This window comes from Scophthalmus maximus, chromosome 20 (genome assembly GCF_022379125.1).
Source record: "Scophthalmus maximus strain ysfricsl-2021 chromosome 20, ASM2237912v1, whole genome shotgun sequence".
Lineage (NCBI taxonomy): Eukaryota > Metazoa > Chordata > Actinopteri > Pleuronectiformes > Scophthalmidae > Scophthalmus > Scophthalmus maximus.
Genome location: NC_061534.1, coordinates 13,215,356 through 13,238,120, shown reverse-complemented (window position 1 = coordinate 13,238,120; position 22,765 = coordinate 13,215,356). Strand labels below are relative to the sequence as shown.

At 44.8% G+C, this 22,765-nt stretch overlaps 1 protein-coding gene across 4 annotated transcripts in view; it reads left to right on the top strand.

The window, feature by feature from the left end:
• The window catches only part of rapgef1b (Rap guanine nucleotide exchange factor (GEF) 1b), a 205,835-nt gene that overhangs the window by 180,941 nt on the left and 2,129 nt on the right, over positions 1-22,765 (top strand). For 2 of the 4 annotated variants that reach the window (XM_035609026.2, XM_035609025.2), the window contains exons 2-23: positions 4,798-4,943; positions 5,679-5,857; positions 7,670-7,826; positions 7,917-8,005; positions 8,096-8,254; positions 8,967-9,017; positions 9,574-9,688; positions 9,821-10,007; positions 10,373-10,891; positions 11,450-11,652; positions 13,761-13,922; positions 15,631-15,777; positions 16,295-16,387; positions 17,314-17,399; positions 18,463-18,568; positions 19,338-19,413; positions 19,783-19,867; positions 20,765-20,857; positions 21,047-21,232; positions 22,278-22,362; positions 22,469-22,563; positions 22,680-22,758. In XM_035609026.2, the coding sequence (XP_035464919.2) occupies positions 4,798-4,943; positions 5,679-5,857; positions 7,670-7,826; positions 7,917-8,005; positions 8,096-8,254; positions 8,967-9,017; positions 9,574-9,688; positions 9,821-10,007; positions 10,373-10,891; positions 11,450-11,652; positions 13,761-13,922; positions 15,631-15,777; positions 16,295-16,387; positions 17,314-17,399; positions 18,463-18,568; positions 19,338-19,413; positions 19,783-19,867; positions 20,765-20,857; positions 21,047-21,232; positions 22,278-22,362; positions 22,469-22,563; positions 22,680-22,758 (3,098 nt within the window). The remainder of the gene's footprint in view (positions 1-4,797; positions 4,944-5,678; positions 5,858-7,669; positions 7,827-7,916; positions 8,006-8,095; positions 8,255-8,966; positions 9,018-9,573; positions 9,689-9,820; positions 10,008-10,372; positions 10,892-11,449; positions 11,653-13,760; positions 13,923-15,630; positions 15,778-16,294; positions 16,388-17,313; positions 17,400-18,462; positions 18,569-19,337; positions 19,414-19,782; positions 19,868-20,764; positions 20,858-21,046; positions 21,233-22,277; positions 22,363-22,468; positions 22,564-22,679; positions 22,759-22,765) is intronic. The other 2 variants (XM_047329548.1, XM_047329549.1) reach the window with 2 other exon arrangements.

Here is a 22,765-nt window from a genome sequence, read left to right as displayed (position 1 = left end):
CCTGTGGAGATATGATACTTGGCGCTGCTTCGCCGCGGTTTGTGTTTTACAGTATACCGCACAGTAATTCACTCACTGTGTTGTAGTATGTGCTAATAAGACCTTGCTCCAGGCAGAGTCACTTGTAAACAACGAGCCATCTATTTACATGTATCCCAGGGTGGAGCTTCTGCCATTTTCACAAGTTCTGTTCAAGTGTAGCGAGAATTAATTTCTTTTAAAAGTACAGAAAATGCTGTTACATAAATTCAGGCAAATTATTTAAAGTGAATAAAATGTCATCTTCATCTATTATTAGCTTGAAAAAAAGTGTGTCCAACCTGATGACCTAAAACGACTTCTTTCTTTAAATACAGCCTCACAGCCTGGGTAGAGCGCCTGCTCGCTTGTCGTGGATCTTGCAGAGATATTCCTGCTGTGTTCTCACGTGGGCTCTCCCTGACCTGTTCCGAAAATCTTACTATGGCGCTGGCAGGAAACTTTTCCAGAAAATGTCTGGATTAACGTTTGTGTTCTCACTTACGGCTTTAGTCATGTTTACCTTAACTAAGGTTCCTATTGCACTTTACTGCGATAAAGTAGAGAAACTCATGCTGAAACATGTTAGCTAGAACTCAATTATGAAATGTAAACCCTGTGTGCCATATGTGTGTTCACTTTAGGACACATACTTCGTTTTTGAGGCAGTTGGTAGAGAACAGAAACAAATTATAAAATTTGATTTAGGTAGTCGATTAATTCTTCACACATTACCGGCCTGTTTTGTTGAGCGGATTCTTGCAGGTCATCATTTTAACCATCTCCTGTACTTGTTCTGTCAGATGAATTATTTCTCTCCCCTTTGCCGTCTTCCCCAGTCAGCTGGCCCAGTAACCTTTGTGACCCTTGTCGCAGTCCTTCAGCAGGCTCTACAAGTCCATATGCGTGGGGCTTGCTCACACTTTCACTGAGTTCAGCAGTGGGTGACAGCTGTGCCTGTAACCTTAAGCACAGCCTCCCCTGTATCCCCGCACCCTGTCTTCATCCTATTCTAAGGGGGAGGGCAGGGGTGGGGGGGTGGGGGGGGGGGGGGGCGACCAGCTGTCCTGTATAGACCACACCTGTACTGGAAAAAAGAGCCAATCTGCCAGTCTGTCGGCTCCTCAGTCTTGACAAACTCATATGTCACTGGTCTTCAGTTGCGTTGTTGGGATCTTTACCAGCAACTGGGATCCTGGGATTTCATTCTGATGTCTTAGGTATTCTACAGTCTGTCCTCTGTCCTGAATTTTGGTAAAGCTTAATGTGTATTATTTCATTGTTTCAGTGCACTCAGAAACAAAACATCTAAAGATCTTCCTGAGTAAAACAACCAGTTGAACATAAATCAAAGGTTTTGACACTAACTGCATGTATGAATACGTCCTGACAATCTGTGTTGCCCATTAAACTATAACAACCTTAGCACAGTTTCTATCAACAGAGAACTAGTTCATCTGCTATCCTTTTGAGTAAAACGTGATCATATTTGCCTTTGGTTTTGTGGTGCATCTTGTGCTTGGAAGCTAATGTGAACATTCGCAGCCTGGAAGGATTTAACTTGGGCCAGTGGGTCTGTGTCGTGGTAGTGGAAACCGTGCGCGTGCGTGTGTGTGCGTGTGCGTGTGTGTGTGACAAGTCTCCCAGGCTTTGTTCAGGACTAGTTGAGACTGGAGTGTTTGTTTTACATGTCCCCAAGGCCTTCAGAGCATTTTCAAAGTGTTTAAGCAATTTAAATGTCTCCAAACAGTGTTTACAAGCTAAACCCTTCTCTATTTATTCGTAACAATCTGACTTAAGTGATTTCCTGATTTTTCTTTTCTGTATGCCCTTCACAGCATACCAGTTCAGACAGGCCACAAATATGAGCTGCTTTTCGTATAATGTTTTATTATTGTGATATTCACGGCGACCTCAATTGCTGAAATGTAAACTCCTCACACTGGACTGTTCTCTACGAGTGACTGTGAGGTTACAGTGTAAAGCAGTGGAGCAGTCCATGTTGCCACAGAGGACACAAACCGAACCCTTTATGGAAGTGTAGCCACACTTTGCTATTCATCAGGCTGCCTATCAGGCTCCTGTGTTTTACTGCCTCTTGAAAGTAGCAGTGAAGAAATTAGGAGCGTCAAGCAGGAATCAACAAGAACAAAGTTTTATAATTGCCACAGTCCCTTCCTGGAATATCTAACATCATTCATTTTGAATCTGTCTCTCTGAAGTGCACCTTTATAAAGGTGTGTTGTGGCCTGTGCAGCTGAACAAAAATAAGGGGGGGGTTCACTGAGGTTTCCGTCAGTCTTTTATTCACTCCAAGAGTTTTATTTAGTGTGAGACATTACAACCAATGACATCACGGTATCTGTGGATAGCAGAAAGGACGGTTGGCCCGTCTGTGGAGGGAGGACATTGAGAGGCCTGCATGACTATAACAGCATGTCACTGTATTCTCTCTCTCTCTCTCCCTCTCCCTCTCTCTCTGTCTGTCTGTCTTGCATTTTATTTTATTTTTCCCCCCGCACTGATTACTCTTCCTTAACCTTTTCATCTCTTTGTTGATGATGTCATTTCCATGCTGAGCCAGACGGCCAACAAACTCAAGAGGAAGGGGGCAGCGAGGTGATAGAGAAGTGAGGCAGCGAGCAGAGGAGACGGGGAACTGGGCCCCCATGTGCACGATTAACAGCCGAGCCACGGGGGCTGCGGTGGTGTCTGAGGGACCAGATGTATCGATCACGCCGGTGACTCACTGCGCTGACTCACTGCGCTGACGTCACCCGCTTCTTCAACTCTGGGCCGGGACGCTCAGTCACAGCTGCAGAAACTCACAAACAGTCCTTCTGGGCCAGTTCAGGCTGAGATTGAACGAGAGGGACCAGGCATGTCGTGATGTCAGCCACATTCCCTGCGCTCATGCCAGAAAATAAGGGGTCAACGGGGTCAAATAGATCGGATTATCAGAACGAATTCATATGGAGGCCGCTGTGCGATCAAAAGCATACAATCATTTCGGCACATTGCCATCATTTAAAAATCTTGCCATGATAAGCAGCCTGGCTTGCGGCAAAACTGGCAAAACCAGCAAAGCACAGGTATGTATGCCCTCAGGGTACAAAAACAAGAAATCCCTGCACCCTGTCAGCCCTAGCTAAGCTTTTCAGACTTTATTTAGCAAAAACAGCATCCCGCTGTGGCTACGCTACAGAGCATTGATACAGACAGCTGTTTAGATGAGCAGGTTGTCCCCTTCTGAAAGGTCTTCTAGTCCCTCGTCTGAGCTCTTTGTCTCAACTTCTTTTTCTCTCTTCAAAATCCTCTCCAGCTGACTACCTGACATTTCATCTCTTCACTCCACTGATGGTAGACATTTGAAGAGAGTGCTAAATATGTCACATAGTGGTTTTGCTTTGAAGTGAGGTAACAAATAAGGCTACCAATCAAACTAATTTTTTTTTACCTATTCTTGCATGTCTTTCAGCAATCAAGTAAATTTGTTTTGCCATTGTATTTATGTAGAAAACATACGTTTGCCTGTCATGTCCACGTGAATGATTTGACCTTTTTGGATGTTATAAACTAGGTCAAATGCAGGATGAAAGTGACCAAACAGTCACAAGATAGATTTTCAGCAACTCAGTTGCTTATTAAATCAACCGTGCACCATGAGTGACTGACCAATTCCGGCAAAACAGCAGTTGTTGATTCATTTTTGCACTACACCGAGATAAGATTGTCAAAAAATGCAATGTAAAACAAGAGCCCAAGGGGTCGAGCACATCACAGGCATTTCTTTTTATCGGGAGGAAACTCCACTAGATGCATTCACATCAACATTTTTAATGAGACACACAGACGCTCTTGGCTGCCTCAGCGAACTTTGGCTTATGCTCGGGGTGAGGGATGATGAGGATTAGGAGAGAAAGAGAAGCAGGGTGGGGTGTGTGTGAGGCTTGTGGATCGATGCTACAGATGAAAGTGCTGCCCGGCTGGAATTCTAGTTTGTGGCATTTTTCCTGTTGTCGATTGCCATTCAGCATTCTGCGTTTTTTTTTATGCTGATGGCCGTGGAATGCCAGATCCCGCTGTCATCGAGCTGAGGGGGAGATTACAGCAGACAGGGGCGCAATTTTGTCCCTGATAAAACCCACGCTTCCTGCTGACTCCCGTCATTGTTATTAGCATTTATCACTTGATTCAGTTTGTTGGGGGAGATAAAGGGATTGGGGCAGAGAGGTGAAGTGGGACAGTGAGTGAGCTGGAGCACTCTCTTCTCCCGAGATGCAATCAGCGATCTCCACTGTGAACAACTGGAATTCAGCTAAATGATTCTGCTTTTATGAAGCCTCTTTAAATTATGAATCATACAGCAAATTTAATCTCATTTATCTATTTTATTGTAACCACAGTTTTCTGCTCTGTCTCTCTTTGTGTTTAGTACTCAAATGTGTGTGAACACGTGTGCACACGTCTGCACATTTGTGGACGGCTGGGCAGGATCTCCCAGCAGATTTATGCTGGAAACAAAAAGAGCAGATTAGAAGCGGATGTTACAAATACTTGATAAAATCTCTGGTGTTCTCCTCTCTTTAACAATCAAGTCTTGTTCTTGTGTCTGCTGGTGTTGAGCTTGTCTCTTAAGCATAATTTTGACTTTGTGTGCTATCAACACTTCAGTGGGCTTGTGCCATCTGTTTTGATCTAATTTCTATTCCCCCCCCCTAAGAATCTGTCCTCCTTCACTGACCGCTCAGCTTTCTATTGTGTTCCGTCTGTCCACAGACTCGCAGCGGTCCCATCTGTCCTCTTTCACCATGAAACTGATGGACAAGTTCCATTCTCCCAAGATCAAGAGGACTCCATCCAAGAAGGGCAAACAACTGCAGCCCGAGCCAGCAGCCAAGAGCACTGAGAAACCTGCTAACAAGGTGTGTGTGTGTGTGTGTGTGTGTGTGTGTGTGTGTGTGTGTGTGTGTGTGTGTGTGTGTGTGTGTGTGTGTGTGTGTGTGTGTGTGTGTGTGTGTGTGTGTGTGTGTGTGTGTGTGTGTGTGTGTGTGTGTGTGTGTGTGTGTGTGTGCGTGCACACAGAAAATGTGTGTATTGTGGGAAACGCATCTCTTTCCCACCTATTCACTGTGTTTGCTTGCCTATTTGTGAGGCGATTGTTTTCCTGTCTTAATGTTTTGTGCTCTCGTATCCCATTGTGTCGGGGTGTGTGTGTGTGTGTGTGTGCGCGCGAGTATCCCTGCTGGTTCCCACCGCTTCCCAAGTTGCTGTGGCGGCCGGGTGCGCTTCAGCAGGTGTCTAAATCCGTAAAGACTTGAATGGAATTGGGCCACTTCCTGAATGAACTCCTCCACTCCCTCTTAAGGCTTTTGGTGTAATGAGTACATTCCCCAGCAGTCCTGCCGTGAAAGACTAGCGAGGCTGAAAGAGCCGTAGGACCAAGATGGCTCCAAGCCACATCACTTGATAGATGGTTCTTTGAACTGTGAGCAAACCACTGGAGTCATAAAACTATAGCAGAGAGCCCAGACTGCTCCAAATGCTAAATAGATTGTTTTACTGTGGTTATGTTGTTTAAGAACTTGTAATTGTTGTCACCATTATGATAATCAGATGTACCACAATGCTGAGGTGTTCTTTTGTCATTATTGTCTTAGAAGGTCAGTCGGCTGGAGGAACATGAGAAGGAGGTGGTCAGTGCCTTGCGCTACTTCAAGACTATCGTGGACAAAATGGTCGTTGAGAAGAAGGTGCTTGAGATGCTGCCAGGCTCTGCCAGCAAGGTGCTCGAAGCCATCCTGCCTCTGGTTCAGGTGGAGGCCCGGGTACAACACAGGTGAGTCCCAACACTTGATAGAAAATTGAGAGGATATTATTTTAAAGGTTTTGTTCCTCCTTACCACGTTATAGCACATGGGGGAAACAATTATGTATGGGATTTTTGTGTGAACAGACTGAAACATTCAAACTTCAATTTTCCCAAACTCTCGCTGTCCTTTAGTAGATTTAGAAATTTGCATTGTACCACATGTGACTTCATTCTTAAGATTTCTGACTTCCAGTGTAAGTTACGACACAGCTGCTATGCACGCATGAAATGTTAGAACCAGCATGATGTTGACTACCACTCGCTTAGCGGCTCGTGAAAGGATTGATCATACGTTGCGAGAGACATCCCTTGCCACAGGGCGTCCTGGACCTTCTTAAAATCGCGTTCACGTATTAATCGCTGTCGATGTGGCAAATTATCAAGAATGTAACCTTCAAGGAAGGGAAAAGAAAATATAATAAACGGATAGAAAGGCTTTTGCTTTACTTACTCCGAGTGAAGTCAACCCCTTCTGTGGAAGCACCCTCAGCCGCAGTTACGTTTGGACTGTCAAGACATGTTAGAACCGCTTTGTCTCTGTCTTTGTGTCTTTCCCCATCCATCAAAGCAGATGAAGGTATTGAGGTCAGAGGTGAAATATTTTTTTATCTAACAACCCTGTGTTTCGAGGCAACTGATGGATTGTTTTGCCGCAAAATTTAGAGGCACCAATCTCTGGGTATTTGGCCTCAGTCTAATGGAGATGAACCCCACTGGATCACAGTCGAAGTTTGTTTTGCTTTAGCTTTCGACTTAATGCAGCAAGTTAAGCACATTATTGCCACAAGCTAGTTATTTCACAACGTCGCCTCAGGGGCAGCCCAGATGTTTGTTTTTCCGATAAATTAGCAACTGTATATTAAGTTACTCTTGTTTGACAGACATTGGAAGAAAACCTTTACTTTTTGTTTTAATATTTTTAATTTTAATGCAAAGTGTAAAATCCCTAGGATTTAAATCCCCAGGATTTTACACTGTAGCACACATTCACTGTAGTGCAGTGATGTAAATCAATTCTGGTCAAATAACTAGGTCAACAGTGGGTGTGACGCCTACCCACTGTCTGACACAGTGTTGAGTTTATTAAATTGCTTATTTACCAAAATCTATGAACAAGTCTGGCCACTCAAATGCGCAGACTTGTTCTGATTTTCACCATTCACTCTCAGCCCTGGTGTAACCTACGGCCTTTAGCTCCTGCAGTCTTTTCTAAAACCTCTCCACTCTCCCTTAAATCCCTCTCCTCTCCCCCGTATCTCAAACCATCTCCCACTCACTCGAGGTCTGAGCTGTGCAGAGACAGTGGATGGATTTTCTAGCACCGTGAATCAGCCGCAGCATGTTGGTACAGGCCTGTGCCACACCTTGGTGTTAGGTCTAAACGCACACCATTCACTACAGGCGGAACAACACCCTGCTTCCCTGTGTGGTTAGACATTCTTCTGTCAGCACTAGCTGGCTTATTCCAGCCTCTGAATTTGAAGTCAGCCAGGCCTGCAGCGCCTCAACAAATGGCTCCTAAATATGGTGTGATGGTAGATAGATGGAAGTGTGTCATGTGTTGTAGTTTCTTTATGATTTTTCTCACCTTCTGTGGTGTTGTCTTCAATCATTCTTCTTTCTTTACCTTTGGTTTCTGTACCTGCTCTCACCTCCTGTGCATCATCTCCCTTTTTATATTATTACCATCCTCCCTCAATTCCTCTTCCCTGTTCTTAATTGCTTTGTTTTACTCTCACCCTCACTCCCTGACATATTTTATCACCCCCTTTTGAATAGTTCGGCACTGTCTTCCTGCCATAACCGCGTGTACCAGAGTCTGGCGAACCTCATCCGTTGGGCAGACCAGGTGATGCTGGATGGCATTGACCTAGAAGACAAGGAAAACGTGGCATCTGTCACGAGTGTCATCAAAGCAGTGCTGGATGGTGTAAAGGTAGGCCTTTCACTTATTGAAGAAAATGGAGTGAATGATTTTGGCTCTGTCCTGAAGCTGAAGTGGGCTGTGTTGTCTGTCTGTGTGCAGGAGTTGGTGAAGCTGACCATAGAGAAACAGGAGCAGCCGTCACCCACCACACCCAACAAACCAGCGCCACCTACCACCACGGCAGAGAGGTGAGTACAAAAAAACTGCGCTCTCCAGGAACACAAACATTCTCATACCCAAAGCAGCTTGTTCACTCAGACAGTTTTTTATTTGTGAAGCAGCGTGTCATCGGAGATGCCCTCGATAGATCGGGAGCCAGAGGTCTCCAATAAGACCGCTACAGACGCTGTTCCCGCAGAGGCTGCCCCTGAGATGCCAGATGAGGACGTAGCCCCTCCAAAACCCCCCCTTCCTGAAGCAAAGATGGCAGAGCTCAGGTGAGGACGACGTACTAAGAGGGCCCCCTTGCAATTAATAGATTCAACTCTGAAATTCAGGTTTTGGTTTGGTCAAAGTGAAATTTAGTCATTGACTTGCATATTAATTCTGTTGGAGGTTCTCTGGCACTAAGCTGCTACTTCATGTCGTTTTTTGACGTCATCGGGTCTCCTCAGATCTTCACAAGATTGAGTATGAGATTTTTTTTTCTCAGATCCAATCAGGGAGATGAAAAGATGTGGCTTGGCGGTTATGTGACCATTTTTACTCTGTAGTCCCAAAAGCAGAAGAGCCTGTTCTGCATGTATTCATCACAGCTGTTTCAATTTATATTGAAGGTTTTTTTTCTTTTTTTAAAAAAAACATTATCTCAAAACATTTCACTCACCAAATGAGGAAATAGGACAGATTTTGAGATACGGGTATGGAAGTAGGTTCCCCTTTAGTTCTTTCATTTTCACTGACTGGGACCTTTTTTACATGTGATAATCAGAAACATTTTAGTTGTGTTGTAGTCTTTTCCCTTGTGACCTAGCTGCTGATCCATCAATCATCATCCAAATGCAAAATTAGAATCCCCGAAAATCTCCTACTTTCATGCTTGAGGCACACTTTGCTTTGTTTGTTGTTCGGTCTCTTCCTTCCTTATTCTTTCTGCTGTCTCTCTCAATTTCTTTCATCTTTGGTTTTCCCTTTGGATTCTGGGAACAGAGCACAGTTGAGTGCTGACGCTGGCCAAAGGAGATCCTCTCAGAAGGAGAAGTATGTCAGCCTATGGGATCATCTGTCTCCATGATAACAGCCCCCCCCCCCCCCCCCCATAAAGCTTCTGGATTGGATGGGAGTGTTTTTGACTTGCATGGTTGCATCAACCCAGCATCTGTGTCACCCTTGGTACTCCTTGAAGAACTCCTCATCCAATCAGAAAGAGATTGTCCAGTGCATGAGAGTGTGTGACTGACCCGTGCAGTGTCTTTTCACTGGCCTCCATATCATGGCAGTTTATGTCCCGCCCTTTGCCGCATTTTGACATGGTATTAACTCACAGAGAGCTATTTGGTTTGACAAGCAGGACAGCCTCTTGTCATAGCTGCGAGAGGCTAACATGCAACACCCTCACTTTCATCTCACTATCCTCCAGGAGGGATGATAATGTGTGTGTTCATGTATTCATACATGGATTTGTGTGTGCATACATGTGTGAGAATTTTTTGTGTGTGTGATTGCCTGTAGTTGTCTGCACTGACTTTGCCTCAGGGACACCAACATCCAACATTCCTGTTATTCAATTCTGATGTGTCTCTTTATCTCTCCATAGTCCTCCACCAGCTCTCCCCCCCAAGAAGCGCCAGTCAGCCCCCTCACCTACGCGAGTGGCCGTGGTTGCCCCTATGAGCCGCGGCTCCAGCCTGCCCTGCAGTGTTCACAGACAGGTAAGGGTGTTGCTCAATCTCCTGATAAGACATCAGACTTTCTGGCTATAGCTCATCTTCATTTTCACTCTTAACACCTTATCAACACAACATATGGGAAAGAAATGAACTCGAGAATGTCTGTCTGTGCAGCAGCAGGACTACGAGCAGGAGTTCCTGCAGAGGCGTTTCTCTGGGGGGAGCCAGTCATACGGGGGCGACTCTCCGCGCCTGTCTCCCTGCAGCAGCATGGGGAAACTCAGCAAGTCGGATGAACAGCTCTCCTCCATGGAGCAGGACAGCGGTCAGTGTTCCCGTAACACCAGCTGTGAGACACTTGGTAAGAATAGGAAGACACATTTTAGGACAGCAACACGGACATGAGCTTGCAACAAGCAAATTGACCAGGCAACACAGAACAGTTTAGACTAAACTGTGCAGGAGTTGATGTAATCGTCAGTTACGTTATTTTAGGGAGCAGAAATAAAAGTTTTTGTAGATTCCAGAGCTTAACAAATCAGGGTATTTTGAGACTAGGAACTAGATCCAAAATGGAATCGACTATTTGGGACCAAGCCCTTGACAAATCTTTGTTAATGTACATTTTGTATGTTGTGAATGTGTTTAAGTTATACAACAATTAGGTGGTCGTTGTAAGTGTATAATGACACACATGCTATTTTTCCCCTTTCTTCCCATTTTCAGACAACACAGAGACTTACGATCCAGATTATGACTTCCTCCACCAGGACTTGTCAGTTGGGGAAAATCTGCCCCCTATACCGGTGGGAGGATGCCTGAGCCCCCTGCCTGAGTCTCACAGCGAGTCCTCTTCCCCGGTCCCTGGACAGCATCCCTCGCATCCCCGCTTCAGTGCTCCTCCACTGCAGCAAACACCAGAGTACTGGACCCCGCAGCCCAACCAAACAAATCCCTTAGTTTCCTCCCGCATCAGCGCACCGCCTGCCCTGCCCCAGAAGAAGCGGCGCAGCACCCAGACATCGCCCTTCCCCGACGGAAGGATGCTGTATGAGCGTTACCCTTCCCAGTATGACAATTTGTCGGAAGAGGAGCTGCACCCCACACCGCCATTCCCCCTTTTCACGCCCATCTCACCCATGCCCCAGACAAATGGGGGCATGTTCGTCGCTCAGTACATAGCCAGCGAAAATTCTGATGTCCCCTCAAGCCCACCGCCACTCCCAGAAAAGAAAAGTAGACACAGTAAGTGAAGGGAAAAGACTGGGTGGGCACATTATGAGATGGCAGGGAAGAAAAAAAGATATCTAAACGAGATGCCTGAATAGAGGGCGCAAACGGAGGGGATGAGGTTGATTTAGTATGGGACAACTGGACATTGGCTGCACTTCATCATCAGTTAATTGAAGCATAGCTGATATCAAGGAAATATTCCATTGTTAATAGAGACAGGAAGTGAATACCAGGATGTGCTACAATGGGTCTGGCTCCAGGGGCACGGGGGGCAACATTTGGTCATTTCCTGACCCACCTGCCATATCACTTCCTCCCAAGCTACTGTATTATGTCATCCCATACAGTCGGCCCTTCCTGCGACCTGAAACACCTTTCACAGTGTGACCACATGCATGTATAATTTCAAGGCGTCACAGTCTTGAAGTCGGTTTAAAGTGACAGATTTTACTCAAAGAAATGATTACTTTCGGACAGCAGTCCACTCTTAATTTGGTTGTGTCCAGAATCCTAATTCCGAGCCACATGAACAATGAATATTACATAATCTGCCCCGTCTCCCTCTTCCAGTCCTCCAGTACATGCAGTTTGTGGAGGACTACTCTGAGCCGCAGCCCTCCGTGTTCTACCAGATGCCACAGAGCGAGAGCATCTACGAGCAGCGGAACAAGCGCTTCCAGGAGGTCTATGGCTTCAACGACTCCTTCAGCAGCACCGACTCAGTCCATGAGCCGCTGCTGCCCCCCGCATTGCCACCGAAACAAAGACAACTGGTGAGAAACCCTCATGTGTGCTGGTGTTGACTAAAATATTTCTGAAGGGCTAAAAGACAGTTATTTTTGATATTGTACCATTTCTCAGAAACTAAGGGTTAAAGTAAACAAGTGTATTTTGTGAGTGAATAGAAATAAATAGCTAGGTTTCATTTTGACTGTGAGCAAAGCTGTCATTTAATTGTGAGAAATTGTTCGGTTCATCTTCCTCGAAGTTAAATCAAAGCTTTGAGCCTGCGTATTCTCCATTGACAAAAAAACGATTTATGTACGAGATTGCACCAAGGATAACATGGCAGTGACACAAGGACATGAGAACAGTACAAGCAACCCTCTGCAGTCCAGCCTGGTGCTGGTCCAAATTTCTTCCTGCTTTGTGCAGACAGGAAAAGGGGTAAAAATGGGGAAGAATGCAGGTTGCATTCAAAGGCAACATTCCCACGGTAATCCCCATCAATTCTCTCTCAAGCCTCTTCCTATCTTGTTATCTCTCTCACCTGTTCAACCCCTCCCTCCTTACTCTCTATCTTCCTTCCTAGCCATTTTCGTAACCAACGCAGACATCTGCGTACGCGGAGGTGTTTGGTCGTTAGTGGGATATAGCACTAGCCTTTATCAGGCCCGGATCAAATCCAGTGTGCTTATCTTAGGTTGGGTCACCGTCTGGGTTAATTGAGACAACTGTCTGCCAGTGAGTCATTTGGGGGGAGAGGAAAAGAAACGATTGTATGGGTCATAGCAGAAGAGGGCGAAATAAACCTCTTTAAAAGAAAAATAAACCCTTTAAAGGCCCTGAAATCTGATTCTCTCACTCGGATCGAACCATTATAAGCAACAGGGTCGTACATACATGTTTAGCATAAACATAACTTCATGCTAAAGTAGAACAGATATGGGAAAGACCACCTCCTTTAGGGAAATCACAACTTGGGCAAAACAACATATATTGAGGCAAGCTCCACAAGCCTCCTGCAGCTTTCCAAATATAAATTATTTTACAGTAATCACAATAATAAGTAGATGTACCATTTTTTGCCTGACTGTCACATAAGAGGCATGGTGCGCTAAATATATTTGGATTTTTCCCCTTGCTAACAGCTGCCATTTGAATTTGACAGACACAAATAGATGTGTGGTTGGCCTGAGCTTTTGTAGAAGATGGTACATTTGTGCGGAGTAAGCAGATGACACTCTTCTCCGAGGTGCAGCTACTGTAGATGTACAGTATCATAGCTCAGGAAAGAAAATAGACTGCGGCTGAATGGCTGTCCACTCAGGCCACCTCCGAGAGTCTTTCGTGGTTCTCTTTGTCCATTGTCCTCGTTCTGTCACCGCTGTGTGTTCGGAGCCCCATGCCCAGCTCGTATTGTCATCATTCTTTTGTCCGAGCGTACAGTCCAACTGCACTCATCTCCTGCTCCCGCCTAATCTGGCCTTCGTGTTTTGGACTCGATGAGCTTGCGCCCCAGTGGAATAAGCCTGTTTGCCTCCTCCATAAACCCATGTTACAGGCTTACACCCTTTGGCAACTTTACAAGGCGGCTTTGCCATGTTAAAAAAAACGTAATTTCAGCTGCTGGCTGCTGTGTGGATAAGGAAAAGGGTGCGAGAAAAAACTCACCAGTAGATCATATTGCCTCATGTTTTTGTAGACAGCCTGGTCTCTGTAAAGCTTCTGAAGCTCAGGACATTGAAGAACGTTTATTGGACTGTCACAGTGTGACCAGTCTCATAACCGGTAGTAATTAGGGCTTTCTAGGAATAGCTCTGACTTAAACATAACGGTGGACTCGTATTTGGTGACACCTCAGCAGCGTTAGTCATTCACCTCTCTGTTGTATTTATATCTACAGCCAATGGGCTGATGTTTCTCAGCTAAACCCCCTGAATCCTCCTCGGCTTTCCACCATCTTTGACCTCACCGCTCTACTGCTGCACTTTGATTAAATCTGTTCTAATTCAGTCTTGCTTACTAGTTTAATCAACTGTCCCCTTTTTTTTTCTTTCTCTTTCTTAACACCCTGTTTTCCCTCTCTGCCTTTCCTTTAACCTCCATTACTCCCTTTCTTCCTTGCTCTTTTGTTCTTTCTTTCCTTCTTCCTTCCCAGGCCTCCCACTCTTCTTCCCCCTCTTCCTCCTCCTCCTCTTCTCTCTCCTGCCACCTCCAGCCGTCTGTGGCGGCCATGGAGGAGGCGGGCTCTGGGCTGGGCCTCAGCATGTCCGTCTCTAACTCCTACCTGATTGGCCAAGCATCCTTGACCACACCCACGGTGAGTTGCATCCACCGCCCTCCCCGCCCCCCCAAACCCCATCCCTCCCATTCTCCAATCTGGCGTTGGGTGCTGTGTGGTCCTGGACTGGTCCAGGAGGTGGCTTGACCTGTGTGCTTTCCATATGTGATACAGTCTGTTCATCTACCACTGACCTCTCCTGAGGTCTCCGATGGGGCAATCCCTCGAGGCTCAGTGGTCCGGTTTCTGTGTGGTCCGGTTTCTGTGTGGTCCTAAATTTTTGCTCATCCACCATGTGTGCTGTTGCTTTTTTTTCGCAGTGTGAATTTGTTGTTTTCTTCTGGAGTTTTTTTAATTTGCTGTGATTAACGTGTGTTTTTGTGATCGTGAGCGTGTGCAGTCATTTGTTGTGGTTCTCTCTGTGTAGCCACTTGCCACGTTTGTGTTTGTGTGTTGGACTGATGCAATCCTCCACATGACAGGTAATTATTTGACCCTCTCCCTCTTCTAAGTTCGTCTCAGCCTCACAGTCAGTGAGTTGTGTGTCTTGAGTAGCTCCTCCAAATATCACATTAGATTGTCAGGCCTTAGGTTGGGGCTCATAAACAACAAAATAGCCCTTGTTAGTACAAATTGAATGTCTCAATCATCAACAGCTTCTTGTCAATGAACTAGCTGACTGTTAATCAGCGCAGTGGCAGACCTGGCTATATGTCAGAGTGCTTTGGTCAGTAATTTTGTCAGGGTGACCCATGGTGACCCCATGGTGTGCGAGGCATGCTGAGGCACGGTGTGGATCTCCCTCAGGATATCTCCTGTGGAATGCAGCTCCAGATGGGCCTGATGGAAAACACATTCCTCCTGTTTCTGCTCTTCCTTCTTCCTCTTCTTTCTGCTCATCTTCTTCATCCTCCCACTGTCCGCACACACTCTTTTATGCTTTCTTGTATCTGTCCAGTCTCCCCTTCACCATCACACTGCAACCCCCCCCCCATCTCCCATTTGTCAGTTTCAGTGGAATGTTTGCATTCCTCAACTCTTTGGGGCATGATAGTTTTGGGGGATGTCATGAGGGAACTAAGCCATGCCAGGAAAGCTGCTTTGCATATGTTCCAAAATATTCAGTAGTAAACACAAGTGATCTGTGTGTGTGTGTGTGTGTGTGTGTGTGTGCGTGCGTGTGCGTGTGCGTGTGTTTGTGTGTGTGTGTATGGGGGGTATATTTATCAGTGATCAGTGTACGCACTGCTTCATGCGGGAATGCTGAAAAAAACAGGGTCGGTATGCACAGCGTGTTAAAACAGGTTGCCGCTACCTTCCAGGAAGGCATCTCTTCAGCTGGCCGCACACACACACACACACAAACAGACACACACGGTTAACACAGATCTCATCCTAATACAGGTACCTGTACATACGAGTTGATGTAAGCTAATTGAAGTGTTTCTCTGTCAAACATCTGTCTCCTCATCTTCCATATGATTCCACTGGAGAAGTGTCTTTTGCCACTGGTTCCACGTTTGCATTCTTTGGTGTGTGTGAGTGTGCATAACAGTTCATGTACAGGCACATCACTCCCATAGTTCAGGCTTAACAGAGGTGTTGGAGAACTAGGTGAACACTTTTTTTTCCACCCTATTGTTCAGTTTCTTTTTCTGTCTTCACCTCTCTAATACCTTAGTCCTGTCTTTTTTATTTCTTTATTTCTTCTTTTCTTTCCTCCTTTCACTCTTTCAACTAATCACAGAGCTTGGACCATATTGCCTTGACCAATGCCACCATTCTGGATGGCAGCGGGGGCGGGCCCAACGGTTCCCTGGCTGGCTCAATGGGCTCTGTGGCTGTCTGTCTTCCTTCTGAGTCTTCTCTCACTGACTCTCTCCACACCTCAGCGGTGAGCTTACAAGGAATAGATGGTTTGAAGCACGAGCAGGATAATCATACGAACAGATAATATGTAAATAATGTGACACTGGACTCCTTCCCCTGGCCAATTGTTGTTAGATTACAGCGGTTTGGTTTTCAGTGTTGTTGCTCTGATGATGAAACAGTGACTCATTTACTTTGTGGCATCTTGTTGTTATTATCACTGCCCACAAAGTGTCTGCTGTCTTTTTATTGGTCTAAAATCCCAGAATCCCAGTAGAGCATGTTGCACTGCATGTTCTTTTTTGCTAGTAAATCCCATTACCTTTCTAAATGACGCACTCCAGTGCCACCTGGTGGTTTTGATGACTCTGAGCCGGGAGAACACACGGCTCACTGTTCAACAGCAGAATTCGGCTGGCTGCTATTGCTCCTCCTCAGTGACAGGTTCACACTTGACGCCTGTCCTACCCTAGGGAAAAACTCTCTGTGCCCCTCTCCGCTGCCCTTATGCCTCGGTTTGTGTCCCTCCTCTTTTCCCGTAGAGCGAGAGCGCGAATGACGAGGGCGGGGAGGGGGAGTACGTCAACTTGTACTCGTCCAGCCAGGCCAATGGAGAGCTGCCTCTCTCCCTCAGAGTAAGTAGCTGACCGCCACTGGGTGAAAGGTCAATTCCATTTTCGGTGTCCCATCACTTCAGGGTATGAATCGAGGGCTGTCCGGCAGGCACCACCCTCGCCGGGGATGTGCTGCAGCCGAGCAGCTCTCATTGATTCATCTCTTGAACTGGTGGCGCTGAAATGGAATGTGAATGAAGGCAAACCTGAACAAGCACGACTCCAGATTCGCAGGTTTGCCTGCTGTGGCCTTCATCTGTGATCAAACTTGTCCCATCTGTATGTGGTCCCCGACTGCCTGGCTGGTGATTGCTGTCTTTCTGGCTGCGTTTCAACTGAAACAAGCTTTTAACCTTGTTCTGCTCTAACACCTGACATGTCGCCGTTCCAAAAGGGGTTTCTTAATGGTTCAACGGTTTTCAATTTTCCAATAACATTCCCCATAACAGCCTATGTGTACCTGTGCATGTGAGACAGTGTGCACGCATGTGTGGGGGTTGTATTTGTATTCCTTTGGGTCAGTGTGTATTTTAGGCATGTCTGGGTTGTTGTGTGTGGAAGTGGAAGTGAGTGAGAGAGCTAAGCAGACATTCGGATGTTTGAATGGAGTTTTACTTTTGGTGGCAGTTTCAGTGCGAGTGATGTTCTTACCCGTTTGGTGTCTGTGAGTTAAATCTGTTGGGTAAAATGCAGCTTTTCCTCAGTAGGAGCCAGGAAAAAACCCAACAGCCCCTTTCACCCCATGTATGTCAACGACAACATCCTGAGACATTCGTACAAAAAGAATTCAACCTCTCCTCCGCCAAACGTGTTGCATGAGAGCCTGGTGGTCTGTACGACTTCATCAGTAACCAGGCTCCTGTCACTGCATGGAACCAACCATCAATTATGCTCCCATGTATCCAGCTAAACAGACGTTGATTATTGTTTTTCCATCCATTGATTAGGAGACAATCGCAGCCGACGATATGCTTCAAGACCCCGCCCCTGAGATGCCATCCACCAATAGCAAAGAGGCTTTGGACAAGGAAAGGTAAGGGCTGTCTGCACTTGGAGCTTTTCCTTTACTTTTCCTAAAGCTCTTTACATCTGAAAGCAGCACATCTGCTCCCTCTACAGTCTGATGACTGTCATACCATAACTGTGCAAATTTCTGTGCAAAATAACCTCAGTGCTTGTGTTATGATTATTTCTTCTACAGTTTCTACTTAAAATAAACAGGCCTGCGCATTAAAAAAAAAATACAATTCATACGGTTCATTCATTCTCTCTCCTCTTCTTACTCCCTTAGTCAAGTCTGTTAATTTCTCCTCTCTGGTTTCTCCAACCCAAACACTGGGCCACCGGGGCAACAGCTGTGTTCTCCAGCTTCTTTTATAAAAAGTCGGTCTAAAGGAAAACACGAAGAGCTGCATTTTTAATTACACTGCAGGCAGACGTGTTGTTTCGTTCACAAACATGATGGGATACAGATCGTCAGGATTACGTCTTTATATTGTTAAAAAAGGGGGAAAAATCTTTGTGGATCATACCAGGATTGTATGTATATCTCGATATGAAGATTAAACAGACAACTATTTTATTATTAGATTGTCAGCAATCGTTTTTGTAACCTGTAAAAATTAAAATTAAACATTAAAATGATTTTGGAAATAAAGAAATACAACTTCTACTTATACAAATCTGCTTTAACTGTACAGGTGGTGGTTACATAAAACATGCTGATTTCAGGATCAGCTTTTCCAAAGGGAATTCAAAAACGATATAATTTGCTCAGGTATATTTGAGCTGCTCTATTCATATTTGTATATATATCATATATTCATTGTCCCAGACAGGAAATTTCCCAAACTGCATCATGTCTTGTCATCCGGTGTCAACAAACAACAAAATGAAAACCTGTGTAGAAGTAGTTGTTTTCACCATCAGCTAATCTGCATATTAGTTTAGAGTGTTTTGTCTACGAAATTCTGGAATCTGTTGAAAAATGCAGTACTACTCCTATCACGTACGGCAAAGAAAAATAACAAATCCTCACATACCAATGAATTAATTTATCAATTAATTGTGTGTGTGTGCACGCGTGTGTGTTTCAGGAGGCAGAAGTCAACAGAGTCAGCTGGAAGCGATGAGGAAGATGTGGACGAACTCTCCCTCATAGACCACAAGGAGATCATGAGCAGGATAACACTAAAACAAGAAGTAAGCGAGAGGCCTCTGCTGATGCTGCACACTGTTTTTAGAAAACTGCTGTGGCAGAGTAGTGCAGCTCCGGCTCCTGTTAGTCCAGAGCAGACCAAAGGTCACTGTGAGTCACTCGGATGGGATCTCAGATCCTGAGGTGTGCCACTCAATGAAAAGTGCTCTATAAATGAAATTTATTATTATTATTATTATTATTATTTCTCATGGCCATTGCCGCCCTCTGGAGTTCAGTCTCTGAAATAGCAAGGCTGAAAAAACGCCTAACCAGCCACCACCTCCTCCTCCTCTTTCTGCACCTCCTCCCCCCTTTGTCCTGTGTGGTGCAGTCTGATAGACAGATGTGTGAAACTACTGATCGCTACTCTGCAAGGTTAGGGCCAATGTGACAGCTATGATTTATAAAAGGAGATAGCAAGGAAGAAAGATTCATGACCTGCGATGACAGTGAAATGTTTTACAGAAGACAGACTGTAGTGGTGGTGCTTTTTATCTCACACAAGTCTTGACTCTTTTTTTTCTTCGTCATCGGAGGAGCTGGTGCAGGACAGGGAGAGGTGGGGGCCTTTTTTGGGGGGAGGGAGGGCAGAAGAAAACAGGCGGAAACAGGAAAAGGTGCAGGCTACAGTTTGGACGAGACTGCATCTCTCCACATCTACTATAACCACTCGTTTTCCTTCCCTTCTTTCCTTCTCATTCACTTCTCTCCAATCTTTCTGTCTGTCGTTGATATTCTCCACACCTTACCTCCTCTCCTCAATATTCCCAGACTGACGACGGCCCTGATGTTCGTGCTGGATCAGGAGATATTCTATTAGTCCACGCTACAGAAACAGACCGCAAAGGTACAGCGCTCACCACAGATCACACTTAAAGCTCACTCATATTTGTTATGCAGAGTGTGCAACTGTACTTCGGCGTTACTGGTTTTCTAGCTTGACGGAACTGCAATCATATTTATTTTTAATTTGTAAAGTCTGATTCTTTAGTTTGACTGATGTGTTGCTACTTTTCTATCTCATTATCTGAGTTGCATTTAAAATGGCCTCAGTCTCCCTCTGGTTCAGCTATCTGCAATGTGTCAGTCCGGGTTGTGTAGCCTTCACGTTCGATGATGTGTTTTCAGCTGTAGGTGGTTAATTAGGACGTCTGGCTGTACCGCAAACTGAAACATGCTTGTTGTTTCTTTCCCACTCTCTGTTTTTGATTGACAGATCTTGTTTTGTACTGTGAAGCCTTTCTGACTACATATAGGACTTTTATAACCCCAGAGGACCTCATTAAGAAGCTCCACTACAGATATCCTTTTCAAATCACTTAATACGTCAATCTGAGCCTAATCGTTTTTTTGTCGGAAGAAGACTTGTTTTTCTTATTATGTGAATATTTTGAAATGCGTATTTACCAAGGAACGACTTGTTTGTCTTGTTTGCTCCTATTCAGATCGTTCAGTTTAAAGCCTTCACAGTAACACCATAATATCCCACTGAAGGATTCTTATTACTCACATTGTTTGAGGCTTTTTGGGATAGTGTGCCTTGCTTAATGGCCAAAAGGCAACAAAGCTGTCATTACATTTACCTTCCAAGCTTGAAATCATTAGTTAATGAATAAATGGATTATTATTTGATAGACAGAAAATTAATCCGCAGTAATTTTTCTGATCATTCAATTATTTTTTCTACTTTTTTTCTCTAATGTGGAAGTAAACTATATTTGGGTTTTGGACTTTTTGTCGGACAACTTAAAGACATCACCATGGGTCTTAGGAAGTTATGAATATAAACCATTAAATAGTTGATAATGAACGCCAAACTGTTTTTACTGTAAGAATGAATGTACATCTCAGTACCGGCATTTCTATGTGATTGTGTTTCCTGCAGTGAGGCTGCGAAGGAACCACAGTTTTTGTGTCATGACAGTGAACCGTGAATTGTCCATTTAATGTAAAGTTGTTATTTCAACCTGAGTACAAAAAGGAACTGTGTGCGATACAAGCTATGATCAATTAAATAGATTTGTAGAAACACAAACAGCCCTAACGTTGGAGGGAATCAAGCAAAATATATAGCAAGATATATGCAAAATAATATGAATATAAAAAATTAGCTTGTTATCTTAGTAAAGCATGTCATTGTACTTTGTGATCCAGATGTATGTAGAGTGTTTTTTTTACTCTCCTTGACCACGAAGCACATACACCAGGTTCTGCCACAGTCCAGACACCTTCAAGAAGCGAGTCAGCAAGAACACGTTCTTCGTGCTGGTCCGTGTCGTGGATGAGCTGTGGTGAGTGGGACTCAGTTTTTCTGTCCTGAATCTGGATTTAATGTCTCCAAGTAGTTGTGGAGTGTGGAGGCGTAACTCAACAGCCAACTCTATGACTTTCTTCCTTCTGCTCTTTTGTCTGCCCCCGACCCCATCACAAAGTTTAATCCTTTGATCTTTTCTTCCTCCTCCTCTTCCTTGGTCCTCCAGCCTGGTGGAGCTGACAGAGGATATCCTGAAACAGCTGATGGACCTGGTGTTCACACTGGTGTGCAATGGCGAGCTGAGCCTCGCCCGCGTGCTACGCAAGAACATCCTGGATAAGGTGGAACAGAAGAAGCTGCTGCGCTACACTAACTCCCTAAAGCCCCTGGCCGCCCGAGGGGTCTCTGCAAGGTACTGTGGTGGGGGTCAAGGGTCAGCGCTGTCTGAGATTTGTATGGGAGGTATTGGTGGTCCGAGTGGGAGGGATGCTCCTTTGCTTTCTCATGGCTCAGTATTGGGGATAGTAGACAGTTTTGTGAAGTGCCTGGTAGAAGACTACTTAATCGAATAGTCTAAAATGTTATAGTACATAATGTTTTATTCCCTCAATGTTGGGTGCCACCCGCTAGCACGTCTCCTAAGGTGTGGACGAGTGATGTTTACAAACTGCACTCGCAGTGTTGTTGGTGCACACCATTTGTTTTGATTTAGATTTATGGAGCCTGGGCTAAGCCAAAAACACCGATTTTTTTACCAGGATGCACACAGAACCAACAGTTAGTGGACCGTGAGGAAAATTTTGATGATTTTTACTAAGCGTGTTTTGCTTTAGAATCGCTTACTGCACCTTTAATACTGTTTTTTTTTTCCTCAGAGTTGATCAGTCTTTTAACTTTAAACAAAACATTATCATCTCATTTAAAACTACTTTTTTTTTCTTTTTTTTTACAAAATACCATATTTACTCCTAAAGAATATAGCTCTTTACAAGACAAATATAAATGGCCATGAATACAAATCATGCAATATTATACCCAACTTTATAAAAAATGTAAGGCCATAACTGGGTAAAAGTTGTTACACTGTGTAATTTTGAGCTATCTTATACAAAAGGTCATAGACAATCTTAAGAGAAACATGGTGAAATCTATACAGAACCTTGCTCCTAGATCTCAAACTCACTGTGAGGTGGTCTAAAAACCGCCTGCAGCAAAGCATCCTGTCAGTGTCTGAAATTTCGGACCAAATACTCACCATGGGACTGCTTCTGTGACCAACGTCAGAGTTTGACATGAATGCAATGTCCAATGTGAAACTTTGTTAAGGGCCATTTTTGAATACAGTGTAGGAAAAAAAATGCAAACACATTTAAAAAAGAAATCTGCAGGAGCTGCATTTTCAAACATTAGAGCAACACAGGTGAAGTCGTCACCTGATGGTTTGTGTCTCCTCACAGGCCTGGAACTCTTCATGACTTCCGCAGCCATGAAATCGCCGATCAGCTCACTCTTCTCGATGCTGAACTCTTCTACAAGATCGAGGTGAGGCACAAATTCTTTTTGTCGAATTTAAATGTTAAAGTTGTTAACATTTATGGTTTGAACACAGTCGATTCCGATCTCAACTCTTTCCGTGTTTTCCGTCCAGATTCCCGAAGTTCTGCTTTGGGCCAAGGAGCAGAACGAGGAGAAGAGTCCGAACCTGACTCAGTTCACCGAGCACTTTAACAACATGAGCTATTGGTGAGACCACGTGCCCTCGCACCTCGCTGTCTGTAGTTGGCATTTTCGACTTCTCTCTTATACCGTCCTGCTTTCATAAATGTGACCGCCTCGTTGTTCTTGTCTTGATCCTTCAGGGTCCGCTCTTTGATAATTCAGCAGGAGAAAGCCCAAGACAGAGAGAAGCTGCTCCTCAAGTTCATCAAGATAATGAAGGTTAGTT